Source organism: Notothenia rossii, assembly GCF_949606895.1.
Source record: "Notothenia rossii genome assembly, chromosome: 4".
In the NCBI taxonomy this organism is placed as follows: domain Eukaryota; kingdom Metazoa; phylum Chordata; class Actinopteri; order Perciformes; family Nototheniidae; genus Notothenia; species Notothenia rossii.
The window spans coordinates 5,337,530-5,361,347 of record NC_136902.1 but is presented as its reverse complement, the minus strand read 5'-3'; the positions used below and the strand labels follow the sequence as shown (position 1 = coordinate 5,361,347).

The following is a 23,818-nucleotide window of genomic DNA, read 5'->3' as shown; positions in this document are numbered from 1 at the left end:
ATAGTGTTGTATGTAAAATAATCAGGTAATTGTTGAACAATAAATTCAGTAGAATTAAAAAAAAAGAAGCAATTAGGCAGATAAATAAAAATGTACTTGAATAAGTTTACTATAAATGATCCAAATGAAAACTCTACAATGAAATTGAATGTGAAATGACACCCCAGTATAAGTAGGCAGGTGCTGCCCTGCTCTCACACAGGTGTTGCTCGTTCAGCTCATTTGGCAGGGAGTCTACAAATGGTGCCACTTCCTGTGTGATCTAGATCATTCAGTCATGGGGACTCAACTCTACCTAGGTGTGATAGTCGTGACTCTTTTTGCAACGACTGTTGCCAATGCAGGTATGCTTAGCACATGTATGTAAACATCTGCTTTTGTTGGGGAATGTTTAAGCAATAGCTCACGACGGGCCGTGGGATATGCTCATTATATCACAGCTAAGGGGGTTGTCGACCCTCCGCTTCGCGCTGAACCACGCCCCTTAGCTGTGATATAATGAGCATATACCACGGCCTGAAGTGAGCTATTGCTTTTATAAAACGGTTACCAAGTGTGGCAATATGAAAGAAAAATACACACTCTAATTTAAATAGTTTTTATTAGTAAATAATGATGTTCAAAATAAAATAGTCCCTCCGTTGCCTTCTGCACAAAACATAGTGCGACGTGGTTGCTATGCAACAACACTAACAGCCGGCGAACATATTAGACAGAGAGCTTACGTTGATCCATTAATTGGCTGTTTATTTACATTAATGTATGTTGCCGTTTATTGTGCACCCACTGAAAAACTGTCCAGCATTAGTAGCATGGCTTACGAGGTGACTTGTATAGGTTGAGGTTGTTCTAGGCTGTTACTTCTTGGCGTGGCGAGAATATTGCTCCACTTTCTCCGGTCCCCGAGATTGGGCTTCCAGTAGCTCTGGAGAGAGCTTTCGCACCTGTGGCCACTAACGGTCATAATTTCTCTGCTTTGTTTCAAGACCCGCATCAGAAAGCTTTTGAACGGTGGTACTTTTCCAGTTGGTCTACCTGCTCTTCGCGTAGCTCTGCATGCCGTCGTTTAGATGCTTTTTTTTTTTCTGGAGATAGGCACTGCTAAATCCACTCCTCCATAGTAATGCACCCCCGGAGGTCAAAGTTAATCTTAAATGTTTCCATCTTATGCTTTGTAAGTTTGTTTCGTAACGGAAGAAAATTAAATATATTTACAAAACTGACAAGTCAAATCAAGCAATCTGATTGGTCGATAGTGTTTTTGCGGACCTCTTTGATTACAGATTTGAAAACATCGTTGCTTGCTTTAAAAGTAGCACAATTCATTATGTCAAACCTTGGAAAGTGTCTAGATATCCCTGCCCTAATGCCAAAGGAACTGCACACTGAATATGTTTTGCCCTTTGATGTCTATGTCTGGACCGCTGTGTAAAAAGGAGGCTTTTTGCCCCATTACTTCTCCGCTGCTTTCTTGTTCCAATATTTTCAGCTCAACGGTATACTGTTTTTCTCAGACGCGGAGGGATACTGACTTGTTGTGAAAAGTAACTTACAATTCTACCCGTGGTATACGCTCAGTATATCACGGCTAAGAACCAATCAGATTGCTTGATTTGACTTGTCCGTTTTATAAAGGGAAATATATAATAATGATTTGTTTGCAGAAATCAAAGTACAGTGTGAAAAAGACTCCATAAGCATCACATGGACGATACCCTCGAGGCTGCGGCAATATGCAGCTCGTCACTTCCTCGGAACCTGTATGCCATCTGGGTTTCATGTTCTGCCCAGGGGAGAGGGGAAAGCTGAGTTTAACTACAAACTAGATGACTGCAATTTTAAAAGACTGGTAATGTAACTGCCATGTTTCACCAAAATACCTCTCAGCCTTTTCAATGTCATAATGAGCTTCTTTTTTTTCTTCAGGTGAAAGGGAAGAATCTCATCTACAAAAATGAGCTGACTTTCAGGCCCCAACCAAGGTCGAGTCCTGCAGCTTATGTGTATCCCATCGAGTGCGTTTATCCAAGGTAGGAGCTTCTTTCTTATTGAAATTCAAGTTTAAAGCTGATATATGGATAAATGTTGTTAATATGTTTCAGACCTAAGGGGTGGGTTCCTCCTTTCCTGAACCCGGGGTCAGGTGTTGCCGAAGGCCGAGGAGGGCTGGAGTTCCACATGCTGCTCCTAAATGGTGAGGGCTCATGCTCCCAAAGGCCAAACACTCAAAAAATGCACACTGAGCCGTTTTTACTTTTCCCCTTACAGAACAAATGACAGCGGTAGCGGAGACAAATGTCATCCCCCTGGGTTCCTTCATGCCAATATGGGCAACAGTGGAGCAGAAGTCCCATCAGCCATTGCTGCTGCTCATGGAGGAATGTGTGGCAGCCACTACGCCTGAGCTGCAGGCTAACAGCAATGTGTACCCCATCATTAGAAATAAGGGGTGAGATCCAGTCTCTGATTTCTTTCATTGTTTTCTGGAGTTTAGTCCTTATCTCTTATCTGAATTTATTCAGGTGTCTCCTGGACAGTGTGAAGGGAAACTCCAGGTTTCTCCCTCGGTACCACTCGTCTGCAATCATCCTCTACCTGCAGTCCTTCAAGTTTGGTCTCGGCGAGGAGGTGAGGGGGTAAATGTAAAGTGCTCTAAAGAATATTTGGTTCCTAGCAAACATGTATGTTTCATGTGCTCCTCAGGTGTACATTCACTGCAAACTGCTCGCATGGGATCCTGAAGTTCTAAGTGAGAGCAAGAAAGCTTGCCACTATGTAAAGGAAAATGAGCGGTAAGGGAAGAGTTTGATTTGTTGGAAGTACGTGAAAATGTTCTGGCCAGCAGTTTAATATGATGAATGCAACTGATGCCATGAGCAACAAGTATGCACCATTAGCCAAGGATGATAGCTTATTTTAGCATAACATATCCAACTTGAAGTAGATCAATGTATGTACTTTGATCAGTATTGTGCTTTTATATATCTATAATAAATGATCTCCTGCTAACTAACAAAGTATAGATAACAATTGTGACGAATGATAATTTTAAAATATTTGAGAATAACAATATATTTGTTTTAAAAGGAGGGGCACTCAAATGATTAGCCAACCTAATGAGATTTATGAAATAAAAAAAGCTCTGAGCTTTTGTAAAATGTTGACCTTTTTCTGCACTGTAGATGGAAATATATATTTTGGTCATTGACTTGATATTTATAATTTTACCAGTTTGTTTTTTATAGAAACATCACACCATTTTATAACGGCTTTTTTCTTCTGTGTATACAAAATGTTTTAAAGCCATGCTGATGTATTTGAGCCTTAACGATTGCTGCCTCCTCAGATGGGAACTCTTGGATGACCCCATGCAGAGCTCCATGTGTGACTGCTGTTCTAGGACCTGCAACACTCGCTCCAAGAGAGGAGACGAATGGGGTATCTCTTTCATGCTAACTTGTGTGCTTTTTTAATCTAGTCTTTTTCATTATGAAGTTATTGTTTTTTTTTTCCACTTCAGAATCCAACGGCTTCATGCACAATTCTGTGTTGGGTCCCCTGATCATAATGGATCCATCGCAACAAAATGCCCACAATGCATCAGAAGTTTCCATTGCTGACCAAGGTTAATGAGTATTTATTTATGGTATTTGTCTTGAAGTTTTGTTCAAAACTTGCCTTAAGACTAATGTTTCTAAACATTTTCTCAACAGGAAGTCCAGTCTAAGATTGGGGAGACTGAACAGAGGGCCCAGGAGGACGACATCCATATGCAGATTAAAGTTGTCTATAATCTCTGTATGAATAAAACTGTTAACTCCTGTTGAGTATAAAACGAGTATCTTTACTTCATATGAAGGTCCTACTGTCCTCAACTGTGTCCATCTGTCCCATCAGTAGAACTTTACTAATTATGTGTGACTTTTGTCATTGAAAGATACCGTCAATTATAATGTAACATTTAATGGCCATGTGAGTTGGAGTATAGCCCCTGAATTTCTTTCACTTTCCATTTTACATTGAGCTCTGTACATGATATACATTCTGACATTACAAACACCAGCAGATTTAAAAGCTATGGTGATCTGTCTGGTATTACAACTATGGCAATTATTTATGTTGAGCCTCATTTGAAAAGACAATTCTGATCTGAATTTATTTTCTGGGCACTCATGCCTGCAGTTGAATGTAGCATAGTTTACTTTCTGGCCATGATTATAAAATCAATAGGGATGGCCTGCATGGCACGTGTTTATGCAGTTAAAAGAGGACATCATTGCAACACAACTAATATTCAGATGTGTGAGTGTGGATATTTTCTAACTGAATACAACTTAAATGTACCTTTTTCCCTTACCTTGAGTTTCCATTAGGTCAAAGATATAAAAATAACACATTTGAATAGGACAGGACATCTGATAAAGGAATACTACCTTCCCCCAAATGATCATTTGTTTAGAAATGACTCCTTTTAATTCTCAAAGAAAACTTTTTCTTGCATGACTTGAAGTTGAACAAAGAATCCCAACGTATACATATATTAATGTTAATATATATAACAGCAAAACTAAATCAAAACATCAGTAAGACCATGCACTATCATCCTTAAAGTGTTTTAAATAAGAATGTAAGGTAGTCACACAGGATAATAAATTGATTAACAAATGGTGATTTTGTGCTGCTGATGAAGCTGAATAAAAATGAATTGGGTGTAAGGACTAATGTGATTGGATGCTCCCCATGCTGTAATCAGTGTGCTATCTGCTGCAGCTGGGACTGTTGACAGGCACCAGGTGAAATACGTTATCTTGATGAATGCCTCTCAGGAACAAGGTATAAGAACATGCACTGTGTCAGTAGCAAGCATTCGGTCATGATGGTTTCATTTTGTCAAGGTGCACTGCTTCTGAGCCTGGCAGCTGCCATGGCAGTATATGCAGGTAAGACTGGAAACAATTAAATCCATGTTATTATCCTTGACTCAAATATTTGAGTCTGAACTTAATTGATTTGTGTTGCAGACATGAAAGTGGACTGTGGGCCAGATTTTGTGACTCTGATGTGGACAGAAAGCCGACCCCAGGCCGACACGTCGCTTCTCCGTCTGGGTAACTGTTTCCCAACTAGCTTCTCAGCAGGAGAGGCCTACTTCTATGTGGATCTCACTGACTGTAACTTTAGGAGACTGGTATGTGTATATATATTTTAAACCTGCAAGCTGTGAGTCTGCTATATTTCCTACAGCTCTCTCAGGGGGATCTTTGTCTCTCTAACAGGTCACCGGGGATGCACTGGTGTACAGCAATGATCTGACCTACGTTGCTTCTGCAGATTCTTACAATTTGGCCTTCACCCACCCAGTAGTCTGTGCATATGAGAGGTTAGTGTTCATACCAACATAAGGTGCTAAAGGGTGACACTACCCTTAACCAACAATTCCAATGTGGAATTTTTATGGCCTGGGAAAGTTCAATTTGTTAAAGCTTCTCCCTCTCAAAGCCACCAAGCATGGAAGTATGTCTCAAACTTGTGATGTCATCAGGTATTAAGTCTGAAGCTGCTATATAGACAATGAATGGGAGAATGATTTAGAGAATCTACAGCCTGTTTCTGTTCTATTCCCAAATTAGCTTTATCTATTGAAGTATTCTCAACAAAAAAAATGTACATTTACTGAGAACAATCCCTAAGGTACACTGTGTTCCCAATTCATTGTCAATTGAGTTTGTCCCACAGTTTTAATTGAACATCACAAATTTAAGTTCACTCTAGTTTTTTGCATTTTGGAGGAAGTAGTTAATGTCTACTTATTTTTGGTCTATCTTGTAGCATAGGAGTAACAGTTAATAACTAATCCTGAAGAAATTGCAAGTGGGAATACTTTATGCTGATGCTGAATTGCTATGCTGAAATGTAATATGTAAAAAGAAAGTGAAGAATTTGATTGAAATGATACATGAACACTGGGGGCTTGAATGTCTGAGAAGAAAATAAAGTGGAAAAGCAGCAGAATATTTGAACTGCAAACAATTGAACTAACTTGATGGCAAATTATCTGTCACCATGGCAATGGTATTTGATGACTCCCCATAATACGCTTAGATATGTGCATGGCTTCATTGTTACCAAACCTGTTACATTTTGGGCAGTTTGGAGCGTTTTCACTGAAGAGAACCATGTTTCATGGCGAGCATCGTGTTACCATGGCAACGGAATTTGAAGAAATCTCAACTGTCCCTTCGATGTCTTCACGGCTGGACTGTTAGCACACATGTGAAGTTTTAGCACTTTTTGACCATTTCCATAAGAGTTATAGCAATATTGTGTTATTGCAAGGGATGCGTTCCCATGGCAACAGCTTTTTGAGGAAAATTCACTAATGGCACAGATATGTTGAGGGCTGGACCATTAACTGTCGTCTGAAGTCTGGTGGTGTTTTGACCATTTTCATATCAGTTACGACAACATCGTGTTTTATGACGAGGGATGCGTTTTCATGGAAACAGCCTATGGTGAGATCTCAGATTTTACGTAGAGCTGTTAAGGCATGGACCGGTGATATACAAGCGAAGTTTGGGGGACGATTGGACTGTCTCCATTGGCATTACAGCGACATCGTGTTTCATGCCGAGGGATGCGTTTCCATGGAAACGGCATGGGATGAAACCCCATAATTGACACAGAGCTGTTGAGGGCCAGATCATTAACCATTATCTGAAGTATGGTGCTGTTTCAGACCATTTGCTTAGGTATCACGACAACATCGTGTTTTAAGGCGATGGATGCGTTTCCATGGAAACGGCATATGGTGAAATCTCAGATTTGGCGTACAGCTGTTGAGGCATGGACCGGTGATATACAAGTGAAGATTGGGGACGATTGGACCGTGTCGATTGGAGTTACAGCGACATCGTGTTTTAAGGCGAGGGATGCGTTGCCATAGTAACACTGGCATTAACGAGCTGCGCAAAACACACTAATGTTACGTAACATCAGATTTGATGTAGAGCTGTTCAGGGCCACAGTGTTAACCATCATGTGTTGGTTGGTGGCGTTCTGAGCATGTCAGTTGGCGTTATGACATCATCATGTTCCATCACACAGGTGTTTGAGCTAACGACGTTATGAAACGCCTTTCCTTGAGCCCAGAGGTCAAAGGTTTCCATGGTGATGTGCAGTTATCAGTGAGGGGAGAGCCTTTCCATTGTTCTGAATGAGAGAGAAACGTGTTGCATGTGAACGTTTTGTCGAAGAACCGTAACATATATCGTTGAAGCATCTCAAGAACCCTTGGCATCTGAAGTTTGCTTTGTTTGTAGTTTTGCGTCAGTAATTTGCCATTTTTGGCAGACTAACTAAAGGTGTGCGGCTGCTGCTGTGAGGAAAGATGAGCCTGAATGTACAACATGCTTTAATGGAGCTACGAGATGTTTTTCTACATTTCCCATGAAAAATGATGTCTCAGGAATGTAGGGTTTGGGAACTGAGGCAGGTTTAAAAATATATATATGAAGGCGAATTTCAAGCGGTCCTCCACTCTAGCTGTGACTCACGCACTCTAGCATTAACGAGCTGCGCAATACACACTAATGTTAAAATCTGAAGAAGGCCTCTTTATCAAGGTCTGAGCAATGGTTAATATGAATTTGATTTAAAAGTTGAATATGAATAATGTCAAAGATGTGTAACATTTTAAAGTTGGAATGAGGTTTCTGAGTGAAAGTGTGAAGGAACAGTTTGCAGTTGAAGTCACATGACGATTTTTGAAGTCTGAAGAGTTTCTCCATTGACTTCCATGTTAAAAATGTGATGAATTATGGGATGTATCTCGGGAATTATGAATGAGAAGTAATATTTGAACGGAATTTCTGCAATGTGGGAGAAGAAGACGGACAAAATAACCCGGCGGAATAAGAATAAAGAATTTGTCCGTAGGAGTAAACAAGCTTGCACTAATAAGTTCAAAAGTTTCACTTTGCAGCATTTTCTGTACCCTTCTGCTTTATTTTGTGCAGGCCCAAAGACTGGTATGCTACGATCTATGACCCGATGTTTAAAACCTACAGTCTAGGAGATCTGCAGTTTAGCATTGGCCTGATGAATGGTGGGTAAACAACATGAGAAACTCTCTACGAACGGCAGCTCTCCCTGACTTTTGTAACTTAATGACTCTTCCTCTGTTTACTGCCCTAGACGACTTCTCAGGCCCTGCTGAATCTACACGCTTTCCTCTGGGCTCCATCATCCCCATCATGGCTAGTGTGGTGCAGAACACCCATCAGCCCTTGCTGCTGCTTCTTGAGGAATGTGTAGCATCTACCACACCAGAGCTGTACCCTGAAAGCACCATGTACCCTATCATCTCCAATAAAGGGTACTCATGGCAATGAGCATTGATTTAAAAAAATGTTTTTAAAAACAAACAAAAAAACTTATTTTGGTCTAAACCTTGGTTGTAATGCTAATACATTCCTTTAACCCAACAGATGTCTTTTGGAAAGTGTGTCGTCACAATCAAAATTCGAACCAAGGCAAAAGTCATCGGAGATCCGCCTATCACTTCAGACCTTTACGTTTGCTATGGGAGAAGAGGTACATTGGCCTTTACATTTTTTTCAGATTCAAGGTTTTATTGTGGAAACTGAGATTAATTTATGCCATGACGCCTATATTTCCCCTCTACTCAACAGGTCTTTATCCACTGCAAACTTTTGGCTTGGGATCCCAATGGTCTTGACAGCACTAAGAAAGCCTGCCACTTTGTTGAAGGGCATGGGTAAAAATAGTACTTTAATATATCAGAATTTGACTTGTAGGTTAATTTGTTTTACATGAGATGACTTATTCAGCTTAAGCCCAGTCTACTGAAGATACAGATGGATCCCGTTCATAACTATTCAAACTTTGTGGAGACTTTATTTGAAAGAGTTGAGATGCGTTTGAATGATCTTTTCATCCAATCTTCATGAACTCAGTTGGGAGTTGCTGGACAACTTGGCCCAGAGCAATCTTTGTGACTGCTGTGAATCGAAATGCAAGTCAAGGAGGCAGAGGAGTGTTGCGTCAGGTATGTACACAACTTCTGCTGTTTTACACTTGTTTGGTTGACTGGTACTAAAATATGTATTTTTGCAGAGAACCATGGAATGGTACAAAAAGCAGTCATTGGGCCATTTACCATCATAGATATGAATTCCTGAAGGTAAGGGTTTCGTATTGCAATATACATTTATTCTGAACGGCTATTATAAACTTTGTTCTCCCAACAGGAATGGATCCATTTCGCTGACTGGTTTCTTCAATCTGAATTTGGTTTTTATTATTGGTTCTCTTTGCATTTCAGATTGTATGTGGCCAATAAAAATTAAAAAAAATTTCCGAACCACTTCATTGAAGTTCTCAAATTATTGGGTTTGACTTGCCTTTTGTGTGAAATGGTTTAAACTGAGCTGTATTACTGAATCTTGATGACCTTGTCTTATTTCTGGGAACATTTCCAGCTCTGTTCAATGTCAAGAACTTTTTTCCTGTGTCAATTTCCCAGAAATATTGATCACACTAAATCTTTGAAAGCAATATGATTAGGTTCAACTTTTTGTTCAAATTTCCAAACAAGAACTCTAAAAATACTTACATGATAAGCATTAACTGTTAATGCTGTATTCTTCAAGCAGGTCAAGGCTAAACTCAGTAATTGTCCAAAGAATATTATGGCTGAACAATGAAAATGGATTCAAAGCTTTTAGGCACTGTACTCAATTGGCCCTTTTTTGTTGTATGGACTTGTTCCATAAGGTTCAACATGTAATTGTCAAACTCTGTCAATTGCAGACTGATTCTTGGTACATAATACACTCTATCGCTCCTATTCACCTTAGCTGAAATATGTTGCTGTTCTGGTTCAATGAGTTTATTTATATAGCCCAATATCACAAATGTTACATTTGTCTCAGTGGACTTCACAGTTTGTACAGAATATCAGTATGACAATACGACACCCTCTGTCCTTAGACCCTCACATCGTACAAGGAAAAACTTCCAGAGAAAACTCTCAGTTTAAAGGGAAAAAAGGGAGAAACCTCAGGGAGAGCAACAGAGGAGGGATCCCTCTCCCAGGACGGACAGACGTGCAATAGATGCCGTGTGTAAATTGAAAAGATAATACATTTGCAACATAGGTAGTCCAAATGTTTGGAAATGCATGTGTATAATAGGAAGATGAATCCACGAGGATATCCATACAGGACTTATGATCCAGGACCACAGCCACGACTCAAGATCCAGGACTCGCGATCCATGAAACAGGACCGCAGGATCATCCATGACTCCGGATCCCGGCGTATATAGACACCAAAAAGAAAGAAATTTGGGGAAGCTGGGTTAATCGGAACATGAGTACACAGGTATAGACAGAGAAGGAAGAAGTAAGATGTCCCCCGACAAACTAAGCCTATATCAGCAAAACTAGGGGCTGAATCTAATCAGCCCTAACTATAAGCTTTATCAAAAAGGAAGGTCTTAAGCGCACTCTTAAAAACGGATAGGGTGTCTGCCGCCCGAACACAAACTGGAAGCTGATTCCACAAAAGTGGAGCTTGATAAGAAAAGGCTCTGGCTCCCATTGTACTTTTAGAGACTCTAGGAACAACCAACAACCCTGCATTCTTGGAACGCAATGCCCTAGTAGGACAATAGGGTATAATGAGTTCTTTAAGGTAAGATGGCGCCTGCCCATTAAGGGCTTTGTAGGCGAGAAGAAGAATTTTAAATTCTATGCTGTGTTCTATAGGGAGCCAGTGTAAGGCAGCCAGAACAGGAGTGATGTGGTCCCTTTTCCTAACTCTGGTTAGTACACGAGCTGCAGCATTTTGAATCAGCTGAAGCAACTTGACTGACTTCTTGGTACACCCTGATAATAAGGAGTTACAATAATCCAGCCTTGAAGTAACAAATGCATGGACTAGCTTCTCTGCATCGTTTTGAGGCAAGATATGCCTGATTTTTGCAATGTTACGTAGATGGAAGTAGGCGGTCCTTGAAATTGATTTTATGTGGGCGTTAAAGGATAAATCCTGATCAAATATAACACCAAGATTCCTTACAGTCTCACTGGAGGCAAAATTAATGCCATCCATAGTTAGTATATCTTTAGATAATTTGTTTCGTAGATTCTTCGGGCCAAGTACAATAACTTCAGTTTTGGTCGTGTTTAACATCAAAAAAAGTAAGGTCATCCACGTTTTTAAGTTCTTGAGGCAGTCTTGAATTTTATTTAGATGATTAATTTCATCAGGCTTGATTGATAAATATAGTTGAGTATCATCCGCATAACAATGAAAGTTTACAGAATGATTCCTTATAATATTGCCTAACGGAAGCATATATAGTGTGAACTAAATAGGTCCAAGCACTGAGCCCTGTGGCACTCCATGGCTAACTTTGGTTTGCATGGAAGATTCATCGTTGACACGTACAAACTGAGAGCGTTCAGATAGATAGGACCTAAACCAGCCTAAAGCAGTTCCCTGTATGCCAACTAAGTGCTCTCGTCTTTGCAATAGGATATCATGGTCGATAGTATCAAATGCAGCACTAAGATCGAGCAAGACAAGAATAGAGACAAGTCCCTTGTCTGAGGCTATTAGAATCTCATTTGTGACTTTAACCAGAGCTGTCTCTGTGCTTCATGACTAAAGAGACGATGATTTAGCCTATTATTTATTGAACTAGGAGAGGAACTGTCTTTTTTGTATCATGGGCGTCGCAGCCATTATATGACACTTTTTGAAATGATTAGTTTTGACCCCCCCACTTTAACCATGTAGAAAGTCCGTGAATCGGTCTATCCACTCGCCACACTTTGTAGAGAGCTGTGTCAATGCTTCACTATCAAATCCATTCCACTTGCTTATTGGAGAGTGGTTTCTTAGCCTGCTTGTTATGTGTTTCTTAACAGAGAGAGGAGAGGGAGAGAGGTTAACATGTGTTTTGAGTTTTATGTATTTGTTTCTGTTCAAGAACCCAAATAGAGTTGTTATAAATAAAACATGTTATTCAGCCCCCTTGCAATTTGGGATTTTATTTTTGGTTGGTAGAGCTGGTCATTTCAAAAGTAGCTCACCAGCCAAAAAAGTGTGGGCACCCCTGACCTACAATATTCTGCTTGAAAAGGACTTTGCGTGCGATTGTGAACCACAACACTCAGGCTGCGACTCGTTCATGGTTCTGCCAGTCTTAATGACTTTCTTCACACTGTGGACAAACAGTTATTTTCAAAGTGCCTGTAGAAACTGGTGCTCATGCACTAAATGCCAGGAAGTTCCTTGGTGTTTTTATTTCCTTCACATTCTCAAGGCTTTTTTAGTTGGTCTGCTGTGGGTTGCTTTTGTGCTCCTCGATGGAGACTGGTATGTTTGCTGTAAGAATGACGGCTCTGAGAAACAGGTACAGTTAGCCTGCAAAGCTGAGGCGAATATCACGGACAACCAGAGAGTCATCATTGAAGAACTGAAAAACTCTTCCCAGGTGAGTGCTTCCACTCTTGATCTACTTTACCAGCATCACTTCCATATTAAAAAAAACAACAGGAATGCAGTTTTGCTGTTATAATATAACCATCTTTCTTTATCTTTCTTCAGCATTACGGTGGCTTTTGGGCATTTTGTATCACTATTGTGGCTTTCATCTTGTCATTCTGTGAACGATGCAAATGCTGTGAAAAAGTACCATGTTGTTTCGACAGTAAACATCTGATTGAGGAACTGATATTCACAGAAGAAGAAAATGTGCTGGAAGAGGTTTTGATGAAAGCAGTAAAAGAGAAGTTGGCTGAAGAGGTCAAGGAGTAAACCCGAGATAAGCCATGGAGTGAGTATAAAGGGACTGCCAGAGCGCTGTTTGACGAGGCCATGACGCAACTGAGCAATTCTTAACAAGAGGAACAGCCAGGAGCATGTGAACGAGAACCAGGTAAAGAATACAAGAAAGTCTCAAGGCCTACAGAAAACACATTTTGTAGGTTGGTAACTTTTTTTATGAGCAATTACTAATAACTAAGTTACTTCATCTAATTCGGTTCAAGCAACAATGAGGTGCAGAGTATTTGTTTTATAACTGTAACTGTTTTAACTGGACATATTTTCTGTTCCTACCAGCAGGTGGATCAAACAGAAAAACGAATTTGGTGTTTGTATTTAACCCTATCTGCAGGTTTACTGATTATGAAGAATGAAAAACATTTGTTTTAATAACTTGCAACAGGTCACATGCTTAAAATGTTTCTATTAAATCAGCAACTCCAAAACGTCTGGTCATGATCAAGTTGCTTTATCTTAGTGTTAGCCGTTTTACTACACCTTCATGCATAAATATGGCTTAACATGATTGCAATTAAAGACATTTTTTTTTTTTTGTGTCATATTTATGAGGTGAAAGCGAAAGAAAACAAGTTTAAGATGATTCTGAAATGTTTTATATATTTGTTGGAACATTTCCAGAGTGATCCATGACGGCACACAGCACGGAGTCATTCACAATGACGGTGAACGGCTCCGACTAAAAAGAGCCTTTTTAAAAACACAGAATATGACAAAACACCAACAATCAAAACTAAATCTGAGCCAGTTCCAATCCCAGTTGTTTAATAACATACTGTACATAAAATAAAAACGTTTATTTTCTCATATATCTGTGCAAAGATCCCCAAATTCCCTCGAACACCACCACCGCCAAAGTGCATAACTGGAAGAACACTGTATGCTATGCATATCTTCAACACTCACATACTGGAGGTTTTACTAAAGCACAGGACACTAGGAGTCATTATAGGACAACATCCAATGGAATTAGCTTAACGTAACACATGACACCTTACAAACGTGGAAATGTAGGTAGTCTCCTCATGCAACTTTTTTTATAGTGTCCTTTTTCGCCTCGTATCACTTTTAATAGGCTTATAATGCAGTCTGTATGAGCTGTTAAAAGTGATACTAAGATTTATGTATTGGAAAAAAATACTTGAGACACAGCAGTCGTTTTCTCACCTAAAGCGAAAAGTACTTTAGTCAATTTGAACCTAAATCGAGAACTCCTTTTCAAGTTGGATCCAGGCCTCGGTCCGGGCCCGGCGCTCACTTTGAGCATCATTCATCCATCAAAAAGTACAATAAATGTCACAATTATTAAATAACTTTAAATAATTTTTTTCCACAATACACGTTACTATGTTTAGATCAGATATGTGGGCAGGCAGTCAAGCAACGTGTAAAAAAGCCTCAACCCCAAGTGAGCTAGTCTTAATGTTAGCGTGTGTGCTTAGCTGTAAACACAGTCGGATGGGTGAACAAAACGTCCCCGTTTTCGGTGATGGTACCCGGTTGAAACTCCCGAAAATGTTCCCGTTTTTGAACGTGCGTTAAAAAAAATAGAGCAAGGTGAAATCAAATGTTACATGTCAGTGACAACAGAGTAACAGTGTTGTGCCTGTTTGTAGCGTTAGCGTATTTCTTCTTCTACTTCTTCTTCTTCTTCTTCTTCTTCTTTTGTCTTTATTGGCGAATCGCTTCCCCTTGGAGCATATATCGCCACCTACTGTTGATTTATTAAATGTTCATATTAAATCCTTGTCCTCAGACCAGTGTTTTTGAGGAACTTGAAGATCAGCTTGTTTGCTTAATTTCTTGATTTACTTTCGTATATTGACTTGAAATCCATGTTGTTTGACATCAACAAAAAACAAGACAAACAACTACAGATAGCACCACACGTGATGGTTACTTGTTATTATTTAGGGATGAATGGATCAGGTTTTTGCCAAAGCGAGCCCTTTTACTAGAATAATAATATGTTATGTATTATATCAACCATATTGGTACAATGAGTGACATCTCGTGACAGATTTTGGAACATTGATTTGATTTTTCTCATGGCAGTTAGACTCTAGACTAGAGACAAACCAGGGGACTTTATTTTAATTTTTAATCTGTGTCTGTCCATTTGGTGTAGTATTTGATCCAATATTACATTTGGTTTATATATTAGTCACTTTCTTATGACATGCCAGGTTTTAGGCCTTGATTTGAACATTCAATCCTGAAAATAAAAAATCAACCAGATTAATGTTTATTTAATCCTGACTTGACTAGAGGTAAGTAAATCTGTATAGGAAGACGAGTTAAGGGATAGAGGAGAAAAGGTTATGGTATAATTACAGAGCCTGTCCATTTATAAATTGAGGAAATCAATGTTAGTCTGTTAAACAAAGTTCGGCCATCTAATAATGTGCTATCTAATATTAAAGATCAGAGGAAAAGAACAGAACGACAGAGGTAAATCCAGAATAACAAATAAAGAAGCAAAGAGATTGTAGAGCAGTGAGAAGGAAAAAAGCTTGGTGTGTCAATTCATTACATTGCCAGTATTTTTCGTTGTTGTGAAAAAAAAATCGCCCCCTCTGATTTTTTAACAGCCCCCTCAGTCATGTCATCCTGGAGCCGGGCCTGCCTCGGTCTCTGATGTGAAAGCCTCCTTACAAAGATCATCTGTTGGAGCGTTACACTCTGTACATCTTTCCCACCTTAATGCACTTTTGGCATCTGCACCAACTCAATCAAAAAGGCTAAAGCTAACTTTAAATAAATGTCTCTTACACTTTAATGTTGGTAATTATCTTTTTGTTTCTTTTTGGACTGACTGATCTATACAGAGGCCACCAGAGGACGCTGCTCTATTCATTTCAGTCCATGACAGCGATCTGTCTGTTCTGGATTAACAATGTGTCACGTGTTCTGAATTGAGCAATCAAAATCGAGTATTCAACTAAATCATGTAATACAAGTCGTGAAATAACTGCACATAATTAACAGGGTTCTTTGTAGTACTTCCATTTACCGACGGTGGGGGCCAGGGACGTGCACAGACATTTTGGGGGGCGGGAGCTCAAGTGAGAAAAAGGGCACTTCCCATAATCATTTATTAATTAATGTAAAACAAAAGGTTAAATGTAGTTTCACATCTCTGACTTACTAACCTGTAGGTATATAGACCTGGAAGCATGTTATGGTTGGGCTGATTTTAGAAAATTGCCTTTAAGTAGTTTCATCTGAATTGTTGTATTGTTTTATAAATAGTGTTGTATGTAAAATAATCAGGTAATTGTTGAAAAATAAATTCAGTAGAATAAAAAAAAAGAAGCAATTAGGCAGATAAATAAAAATGTACTTGAATAAGTGTAATAGAAATGATCCAAATGAAAACTCTACAATGAAATTGAATGTGAAAGGACACCCCAGTATAAGTAGACAGGTGCTGCCCTGCTCTCACACAGGTGTTGCTCGTTCAGCTCATTTGGCAGGGAGTCTACAAATGGTGCCACTTCCTGTGTGATCTAGATCATTCAGTCATGGGGACTCAACTCTACCTCGGTGTGATCGTCGTGACTCTTTTTGCAACGACTGTTGCCAATGCAGGTATGCTTAGCACATGTATGTAAACATCTGCTTTTGTTGGGGAATGTAGGGAAATATATAATAATGATTTGTTTGCAGAAATCAAAGTACAGTGTGAAAAAGACTCCATAAGCATCACATGGACGATCCCCTCGAGGCTGCGGCAATATGCAGCTCGTCACTTCCTCGGAACCTGCATGCCATCTGGGTTTCATGTTCTGCCCAGGGGAGAGGGGAAAGCTGAGTTTAACTACAAACTAGATGACTGCAATTTTAAAAGACTGGTAATGTAACTGCCATGTTTCACCAAAATACCTCTCAGCCTTTTCAATGTCATAATGAGCTTCTTTTTTTTTTTTCTTCAGGTGAAAGGGAAGAATCTCATCTACAAAAATGAGCTGACTTTCAGGCCCCAACCAAGGTCGAGTCCTGCAGCTTATGTGTATCCCATCGAGTGCGTTTATCCAAGGTAGGAGCTTCTTTCTTATTGAAATTCAAGTTTAAAGCTGATATATGGATAAATGTTGTTAATATGTTTCAGACCTAAGGGGTGGGTTCCTCCTTTCCTGAACGCGGGGTCAGGTGTTGCCGAAGGCCGAGGAGGGCTGAAGTTCCACATGCTGCTCCTAAATGGTGAGGGCTCATGCTCCCAAAGGCCAAACACTCAAAAAATGCACACTGAGACGTTTTTACTTTTCCCCTTACAGAACAAATGACAGCGGTAGCGGAGACAAATGTCATCCCCCTGGGCTCCTTCATGCCAATATGGGCAACAGTGGAGCAGAAGTCCCATCAGCCATTGCTGCTGCTCATGGAGGAATGTGTGGCAGCCACTACGCCTGAGCTGCAGGCTAACAGCAATGTGTACCCCATCATTAGAAATAAGGGGTGAGATCCAGTCTCTGATTTCTTTCATTGTTTTCTGGAGTTTAGTCCTTATCGCTTATCTGAATTTCTTCAGGTGTCTCCTGGACAGTGTGAAGGGAAACTCCAGGTTTCTCCCTCGGTACCACTCGTCTGCAATCATCCTCTACCTGCAGTCCTTCAAGTTTGGTCTCGGCGAGGAGGTGAGGGGGTAAATGTAAAGTGCTCTAAAGAATATTTGGTTCCTAGCAAACATGTATGTTTCATGTGCTCCTCAGGTGTACATTCACTGCAAACTGCTCGCATGGGATCCTGAAGTTCTAAGTGAGAGCAAGAAAGCTTGCCACTATGTAAAGGAAAATGAGCGGTAAGGGAAGAGTTTGATTTGTTGGAAGTACGTGAAAATGTTCTGGCCAGCAGTTTAATATGATGAATGCAACTGATGCCATGAGCAACAAGTATGCACCATTAGCCAAGGATGCTAGCTTATGTTAGCAAAACATATCCCACTTGAAGTAGATCAATGCATGTACTTTGATCAGTATTGTGCTTTTTATATATCTATAATAAATTATCTCCTGCTAACTAACAAAGTATAGATAACAATTGTGACGAATGATAATTTTAAAATATTTGAGAATAACAATATATATGTTTTTAAAAGGAGGGGCACTCAAATGATCAGCCAACCTAATGAGATTTATGAAATAAAAAAAGCCCTGAGCTTTTGTAAAATGCTAACCTTTTTCTGCACTGTAGATGGAAATATATCTTTTGGTCATTAACTTGATATTTATAATTATAATTACGTTTTTTTTTTTTATAGAAACATCACACCATTTTATAACGGCTTTTTTCTTCTGTGTATACAAAATGTTTTAAAGCCATGCTGATGTATTTGAGCCTTAACGATTGCTGCCTCCTCAGATGGGAACTCCTGGATGACCCCATGCAGAGCTCCATGTGTGACTGCTGTTCTAGGACCTGCAACACTCGCTCCAAGAGAGGAGACGAATGGGGTATCTCTCTCATGCTAACTTGTATGCTTTTTTAATATAGTCTTTTTCATTCTGAAGTTATTGTTTTTTTTTCCACCTCAGAATCCAACGGCTTCATGCACACTTTTGTGTTGGGTCCCCTGATCATAATGGATCCATCGCAACAAAATGCCCACAATGCATCAGAAGTTTCCATTGCTGACCAAGGTTAATGAGTATTTATTTATGGTATTTGTCTTGAAGTTTTGTTCAAAACTTGCCTTAAGACTAATGTTTCTAAACATTTTCTCAACAGGAAGTCCAGTCTAAGATTGGGGAGACTGAACAGAGGGCCCAGGTGGACGACATCCATATGCAGATTAAAGTAGTCTATAATCTCTGTATAAATAAAACTTTTAACTCCTGTTGAGTATAAAACGAGTATCTTTACTTCATATGAAGGTCCTACTGTCCTCAACTGTGTCCATCTGTCCCATCAGTAGAACTTTACTAATTATGTGTGACTTTTGTCATTGAAAGATACCGTCAATTATAATGTAACATTTAATGGCCATGTGAGTTGGAGTATAGCCCCTGAATTTCTTTCACTTTCTATTTTACATTGAGCTCTGTACATGATACACATTCTGACATTACATACACCAGCAGATTGAAAAGCTATGGTGATCTGTCTGGTATTACAACTATGGCAATTATTTATGTTGAGCCTCATTTGAAAAGACAATTCTGATCTGAATTTATTTTCTGGGCACTCATGCCTGCAGTTGAATATAGCATAGTTTACTTTCTGGCCATGACTATAAAATCAATAGTGATGGCCTGCATGGCACGTGTTTATGCAGTTAAAAGAGGACATCATAGCAACACAACTAATATTCAGATGTGAGTGTGGATATTTTCTAACTGAATACAACTTAAATGTACCTTTTTCCCTTACCTTGAGTTTCCATTAGGTCAAAGATATAAAAATAACACATTTCAATAGGACAGGACATCTGATAAAGGAATACTACCTTCCCCCAAATGATCATTTGTTTAGAAATGACTCCTTTTAATTCTCAAAGAAAACTTTTTCTTGCATGACTTGACGTTGAACAAAGAATCCCAACGTATACATATATTAATGTTAATATATATAACAGCAAAACTAAATCAAAACATTAAGACAACCCATGCACTATCATCCTTAAAGTGTTTTAAATAAGAATGTAAGGTAGTCACACAGGATAATAAATTGATTAACAAATGGTGATTTTGTGCTGCTGATGAAGCTGAATAAAAATGAATTGGGTGTAAGGGCTAATGTGATTGGATGCTCCCCATGCTGTAATCAGTGTGCTATCTGCTGCAGCTGGGACTGTTGACAGGCACCAGGTGAAATACGTTATCTTGATGAATGCCTCTCAGGAACAAGGTATAAGAACATGCACTGTGTCAGTAGCAAGCATTCGGTCATGATGGTTTCATTTTGTCAAGGTGCACTGCTTCTGAGCCTGGCAGCTGCCATGGCAGTATATGCAGGTAAGACTGGAAACAATTAAATCCGTGTTATTAACCTTGACTCAAATATTTGAGTCTGAACTTAATTTATTTGTGTTGCAGACATGAAAGTGGACTGTGGGCCAGATTTTGTGACTCTGATGTGGACAGAAAGCCGACCCCAGGCCGATATGTCGCTTCTCCGTCTGGGTAACTGTTTCCCAACTAGCTTCTCAGCAGGAGAGGCCTACTTCTATGTGGATCTCACTGACTGTAACTTTAGGAGACTGGTATGTGTATATATATTTTAAACCTGCAAGCTGTGAGTCTGCTATATTTCCTACAGCTCTCTCAGGGGGATCTTTGTCTCTCTAACAGGTCACCGGGGATGCACTGGTGTACAGCAATGATCTGACCTACGTTGCTTCTGCAGATTCTTACAATTTGGCCTTCACCCGCCCAGTTGTCTGTGCATATGAGAGGTTAGTGTTCATACCAACATAAGGTGCTAAAGGGTGACACTACCCTTAACCAACAATTCCAATGTGGAATTTTTATGGCCTGGGAAAGTTCAATTTGTTAAAGCTTCTCCCTCTCAAAGCCACCAAGCATGGAAGTACGTCTCAAACTTGTGATGTCATCAGGTATAAAGTCTGAAGCTGCTTTATAGACAATGAATGGGAGAATGATTTAGAGAATCTCCAGCCTGTTTCTGTTCTATTCCCAAATTAGCTTTATCTATTGAAGTATTCTCAACAAAAAAAAATGTACATTTACTGAGAACAATCCCTAAGGTACACTGTGTTCCCAATTCATTGTCAATTGAGTTTTTCCCATAGTTTTAATTGAACATCACAAATTTAAGTTCACTCTAGTTTTTTGCATTTTGGAGGAAGTAGTTCATGTCTACTTATTTTTGGTCTATCTTGTAGCATAGGAGTAACAGTTAATAACTAGAGAATGCAATTCCTGAAGAAATTGCAAGTGGGAATACTTTATGCTGATGCTGAAATGCTATGCTGAAATGTAATATGTAAAAAGAAAGTGAAGAATTTGATTGAAATGATACATGAACACTGGGGGCTTGAATGTCTGAGAAGAAAATAAAGTGGAAAAGCAGCAGAATATTTGAACTGCAAACAATTGAACTAACTTGATGGCAAATTATCTGTCACCATGGCAACGGTATTTGATGACTCCCCATAATACGCTTAGATATGTGCATGGCTTCATTGTTATCGAACCTGTTACATTTTGGGCAGTTTGGAGCGTTTTCACTGAAGAGAACCATGTTTCATGGCGAGCATCGTGTTACCATGGCAACGGAATTTGAAGAAATCTCAACTGTCCCTTCGATGTCTTCACGGCTGGACTGTTAGCACACATGTGAAGTTTTAGCACTTTTTGACCATTTCCATAAGAGTTATAGCAATATTGTGTTATTGCAAGGGATGCGTTCCCATGGCAACAGCTTTTTGAGGAAAATTCACTAATGGCACAGATATGTTGAGGGCTGGACCATTAACTGTCGTCTGAAGTCTGGTGGTGTTTTGACCATTTTCATATCAGTTACGACAACATCGTGTTTTATGACGAGGGATGCGTTTTCATGGAAACAGCCTATGGTGAGATCTCAGATTTTGCGTAGAGCTGTTAAGGCATGGACCGGTGATATACAAGCGAAGTTTGGGGGACGATTGGACTGTCTCCATTGGCATTACAGCGACATCGTGTTTCATGCCGAGGGATGCGTTTCCATGGAAACAGCATGGGATGAAACCCCATAATTGACACAGAGCTGTTGAGGGCCAGATCATTAACCATTATCTGAAGTATGGTGCTGTTTCAGACCATTTGCTTAGGTATCACGACAACATCGTGTTTTAAGGCGATGGATGCGTTTCCATGGAAACGGCATATGGTGAAATCTCAGATTTGGCGTACAGCTGTTGAGGCATGGACCGGTGATATACAAGTGAAGATTGGGGGACGATTGGACCGTGTCGATTGGAGTTACAGCGACATCGTGTTTTAAGGCGAGGGATGCGTTGCCATAGTAACACTGGCATTAACGAGCTGCGCAAAACACACTAATGTTACGTAACATCAGATTTGATGTAGAGCTGTTCAGGGCCACAGTGTTAACCATCATGTGGTGATTGGTGGCGTTCTGAGCATGTCAGTTGGCGTTATGACATCATCATGTTCCATCACAAAGGTGTTTGAGCTAACAACGTTATGAAACGCCTTTCCTTGAGCCCAGAGGTCAAAGGTTTCCATGGTGATGTACAGTTATCAGTGAGGGGAGAGCCTTTCCATTGTTCTGAATGAGAGAGAAACGTGTAGCATGTGAACGTTTTGTCGAAGAACCGTAACATATATCGGTGAAATTTCAACGTGTGAAGCATCTCAAGAACCCTTGGCATCTGAAGTGTGCTTTTTTTTTGGGTCAATAATGTGGCATTTTTGGCAGACTAACTAAAGGTGAGCGGCTGCTGCTGTGAGGAAAGATGAGCCTGAATGTACAACGGGCTTTAATGGAGCTACGAGATGTTTTTCTATGTTTCTCATGAGAAATGATGTCTTAGGAGTGTAGGGTTTGGGAATTATGGCAGGTTTAAAAATATATATATGAAGGCGAATTTCAAGCGGCCCTCCACTCTAGCTGTGACTCAAGGCTAGAGTGCTTAACGAGCTGCGCAATACAGACTAATGTTAAAATCTGAAGAAGGCCTCTTTACCAAGGTCTGAACAATGTTTAATATTTCTAAAAGTATGAATCTGATTTAAAAGTTGTTAAATATGAATAATGTCAGAAAGATGTAACATTTTAAAGTTGGAATGAGGTTTCTGAGTGAAAGTGTGAAGGAACAGTTTGCAATTGAAGTCGCATGACGATTTCTCAAGTCTGAAGAGTTTCTCCTTTGACTTCCATGTTAAAAATGGGATGTATCTCGGGAATTATGAAAGTTATGAATGAGAAGTAGTATTTGAACCGAGTTTCTGCAATGTGGGAGAAGAAGACGGACAAAATAACCCGGCGGAATAAGAATAAAGAATTTGTCCGTAGGAGTAAACAAGCTTGCACTAATAAGTTCAAAAGTTTCACTTTGCAGCATTTTCTGTACCCTTCTGCTTTATTTTGTGCAGGCCCAAAGACTGGTATGCTACGATCTATGACCCGGTGTTTAAAACCTACAGTCTAGGAGATCTGCAGTTTAACATTGGCCTTATGAATGGTGGGTAAACAACATGAGAAACTCTCTACGAACGGCAGCTCTCCCTGACTTTTGTAACTTAATGACTCTTCCTCTGTTTACTGCCCTAGACGACTTCTCAGGCCCTGCTGAATCTACACGCTTTCCTCTGGGCTCCATCATCCCCATCATGGCTAGTGTGGTGCAGAACACCCATCAGCCCTTGCTGCTGCTTCTTGAGGAATGTGTAGCAGCTACCACACCAGAGCTGTACCCTGAAAGCACCATGTACCCCATCATCTCCAATAAAGGGTACTCTCGGCAATGAGCATTGATTTAAAAAAAAGTTATTTTGGTCTAAACCTTGGTAGTAATGCTAATACATTTTCTTTAACCCAACAGATGTCTTTTGGAAAGTGTGTCGTCACGATCAAAATTCGAACCAAGGCAAAAGTCATCGGAGATCCGCCTATCACTTCAGACCTTTACGTTTGCTATGGGAGAAGAGGTAAATTGGCCTTCATTTTTTTCAGATTCAAGGTTTTATTGTGGATACTGAGATTAATTTCTGCCATGACGCCTATATTTCCCCTCTACTCAACAGGTCTTTATCCACTGCAAACTTTTGGCTTGGGATCCCAATGGTCTTGACAGCACTAAGAAAGCCTGCCACTTTGTCGAAGGGCATGGGTAAAAATAGTACTTTAATATATCAGAATCTGACTTGTAGGTTAATTTGTTTTACATGAGATGACTTATTCAGCTTAAGCCCAGTCTACTGAAGATACAGATGGATCCCGTTCATAACTATTCAAACTTTGTGGGGACTTTATTT

The 23,818-nt window shown here is 39.8% G+C and overlaps 4 protein-coding genes across 4 annotated transcripts; all 4 read left to right on the top strand.

Annotated features, from left to right (window-relative positions):
• The first annotated feature begins 216 nt into the window (after positions 1–216).
• Positions 217–2,810, top strand: LOC307038058 (zona pellucida sperm-binding protein 3-like). Its single transcript, XM_079679356.1, has 7 exons — positions 217–344; positions 1,665–1,849; positions 1,927–2,030; positions 2,103–2,194; positions 2,269–2,449; positions 2,523–2,628; positions 2,704–2,810. Exons 1-7 carry the CDS (start codon positions 278–280, stop codon positions 2,794–2,796), a joined length of 828 nt encoding a protein of 275 aa, XP_079535482.1. The 5' UTR covers positions 217–277; the 3' UTR covers positions 2,797–2,810.
• A 2,454-nt stretch (positions 2,811–5,264) lies between these two features.
• LOC307037188 (zona pellucida sperm-binding protein 3-like) lies at positions 5,265–12,848 on the top strand (the record flags this gene model as incomplete). The annotated part of the gene is made up of 8 exons (XM_079677966.1): positions 5,265–5,380; positions 8,016–8,104; positions 8,194–8,374; positions 8,487–8,592; positions 8,691–8,776; positions 8,976–9,067; positions 12,365–12,525; positions 12,639–12,848. Exons 2-8 carry the CDS (start codon positions 8,050–8,052, stop codon positions 12,846–12,848), a joined length of 891 nt encoding a protein of 296 aa, XP_079534092.1. The 5' UTR covers positions 5,265–5,380; positions 8,016–8,049.
• Positions 12,849–16,334: 3,486 nt separating this feature from the next.
• LOC307037187 (zona pellucida sperm-binding protein 3-like) lies at positions 16,335–18,363 on the top strand (the record flags this gene model as incomplete). The annotated part of the gene is made up of 8 exons (XM_079677965.1): positions 16,335–16,466; positions 16,545–16,729; positions 16,811–16,914; positions 16,987–17,078; positions 17,153–17,333; positions 17,407–17,512; positions 17,588–17,676; positions 18,237–18,363. The coding sequence occupies exons 1-8, from the start codon at positions 16,400–16,402 to the stop codon at positions 18,361–18,363; spliced, it is 951 nt and encodes a 316-aa protein (XP_079534091.1). The 5' UTR covers positions 16,335–16,399.
• A 1,401-nt stretch (positions 18,364–19,764) lies between these two features.
• Positions 19,765–23,493, top strand: LOC307037186 (uncharacterized protein; the record flags this gene model as incomplete). Its single annotated transcript, XM_079677964.1, has 5 exons — positions 19,765–19,828; positions 19,910–20,076; positions 20,165–20,268; positions 22,937–23,295; positions 23,386–23,493. The coding sequence occupies 4 exons, from the start codon at positions 19,765–19,767 to the stop codon at positions 23,031–23,033; spliced, it is 432 nt and encodes a 143-aa protein (XP_079534090.1). The 3' UTR covers positions 23,034–23,295; positions 23,386–23,493.
• Between the last annotated feature and the right edge of the window lie 325 nt (positions 23,494–23,818).

Bases quoted from the DNA above. Each gene is read 5' to 3' on its own strand.
- LOC307038058 (XM_079679356.1), top strand. From the start codon at position 278: ATGGGGACTCAACTCTACCTAGGTGTGATAGTCGTGACTCTTTTTGCA. The intron at 2,450-2,522 runs GTGAGATCCAGT...GAATTTATTCAG, and splicing joins CCCATCATTAGAAATAAGGG to GTGTCTCCTGGACAGTGTGA. The intron at 2,629-2,703 runs GTGAGGGGGTAA...TGTGCTCCTCAG, and splicing joins AGTTTGGTCTCGGCGAGGAG to GTGTACATTCACTGCAAACT.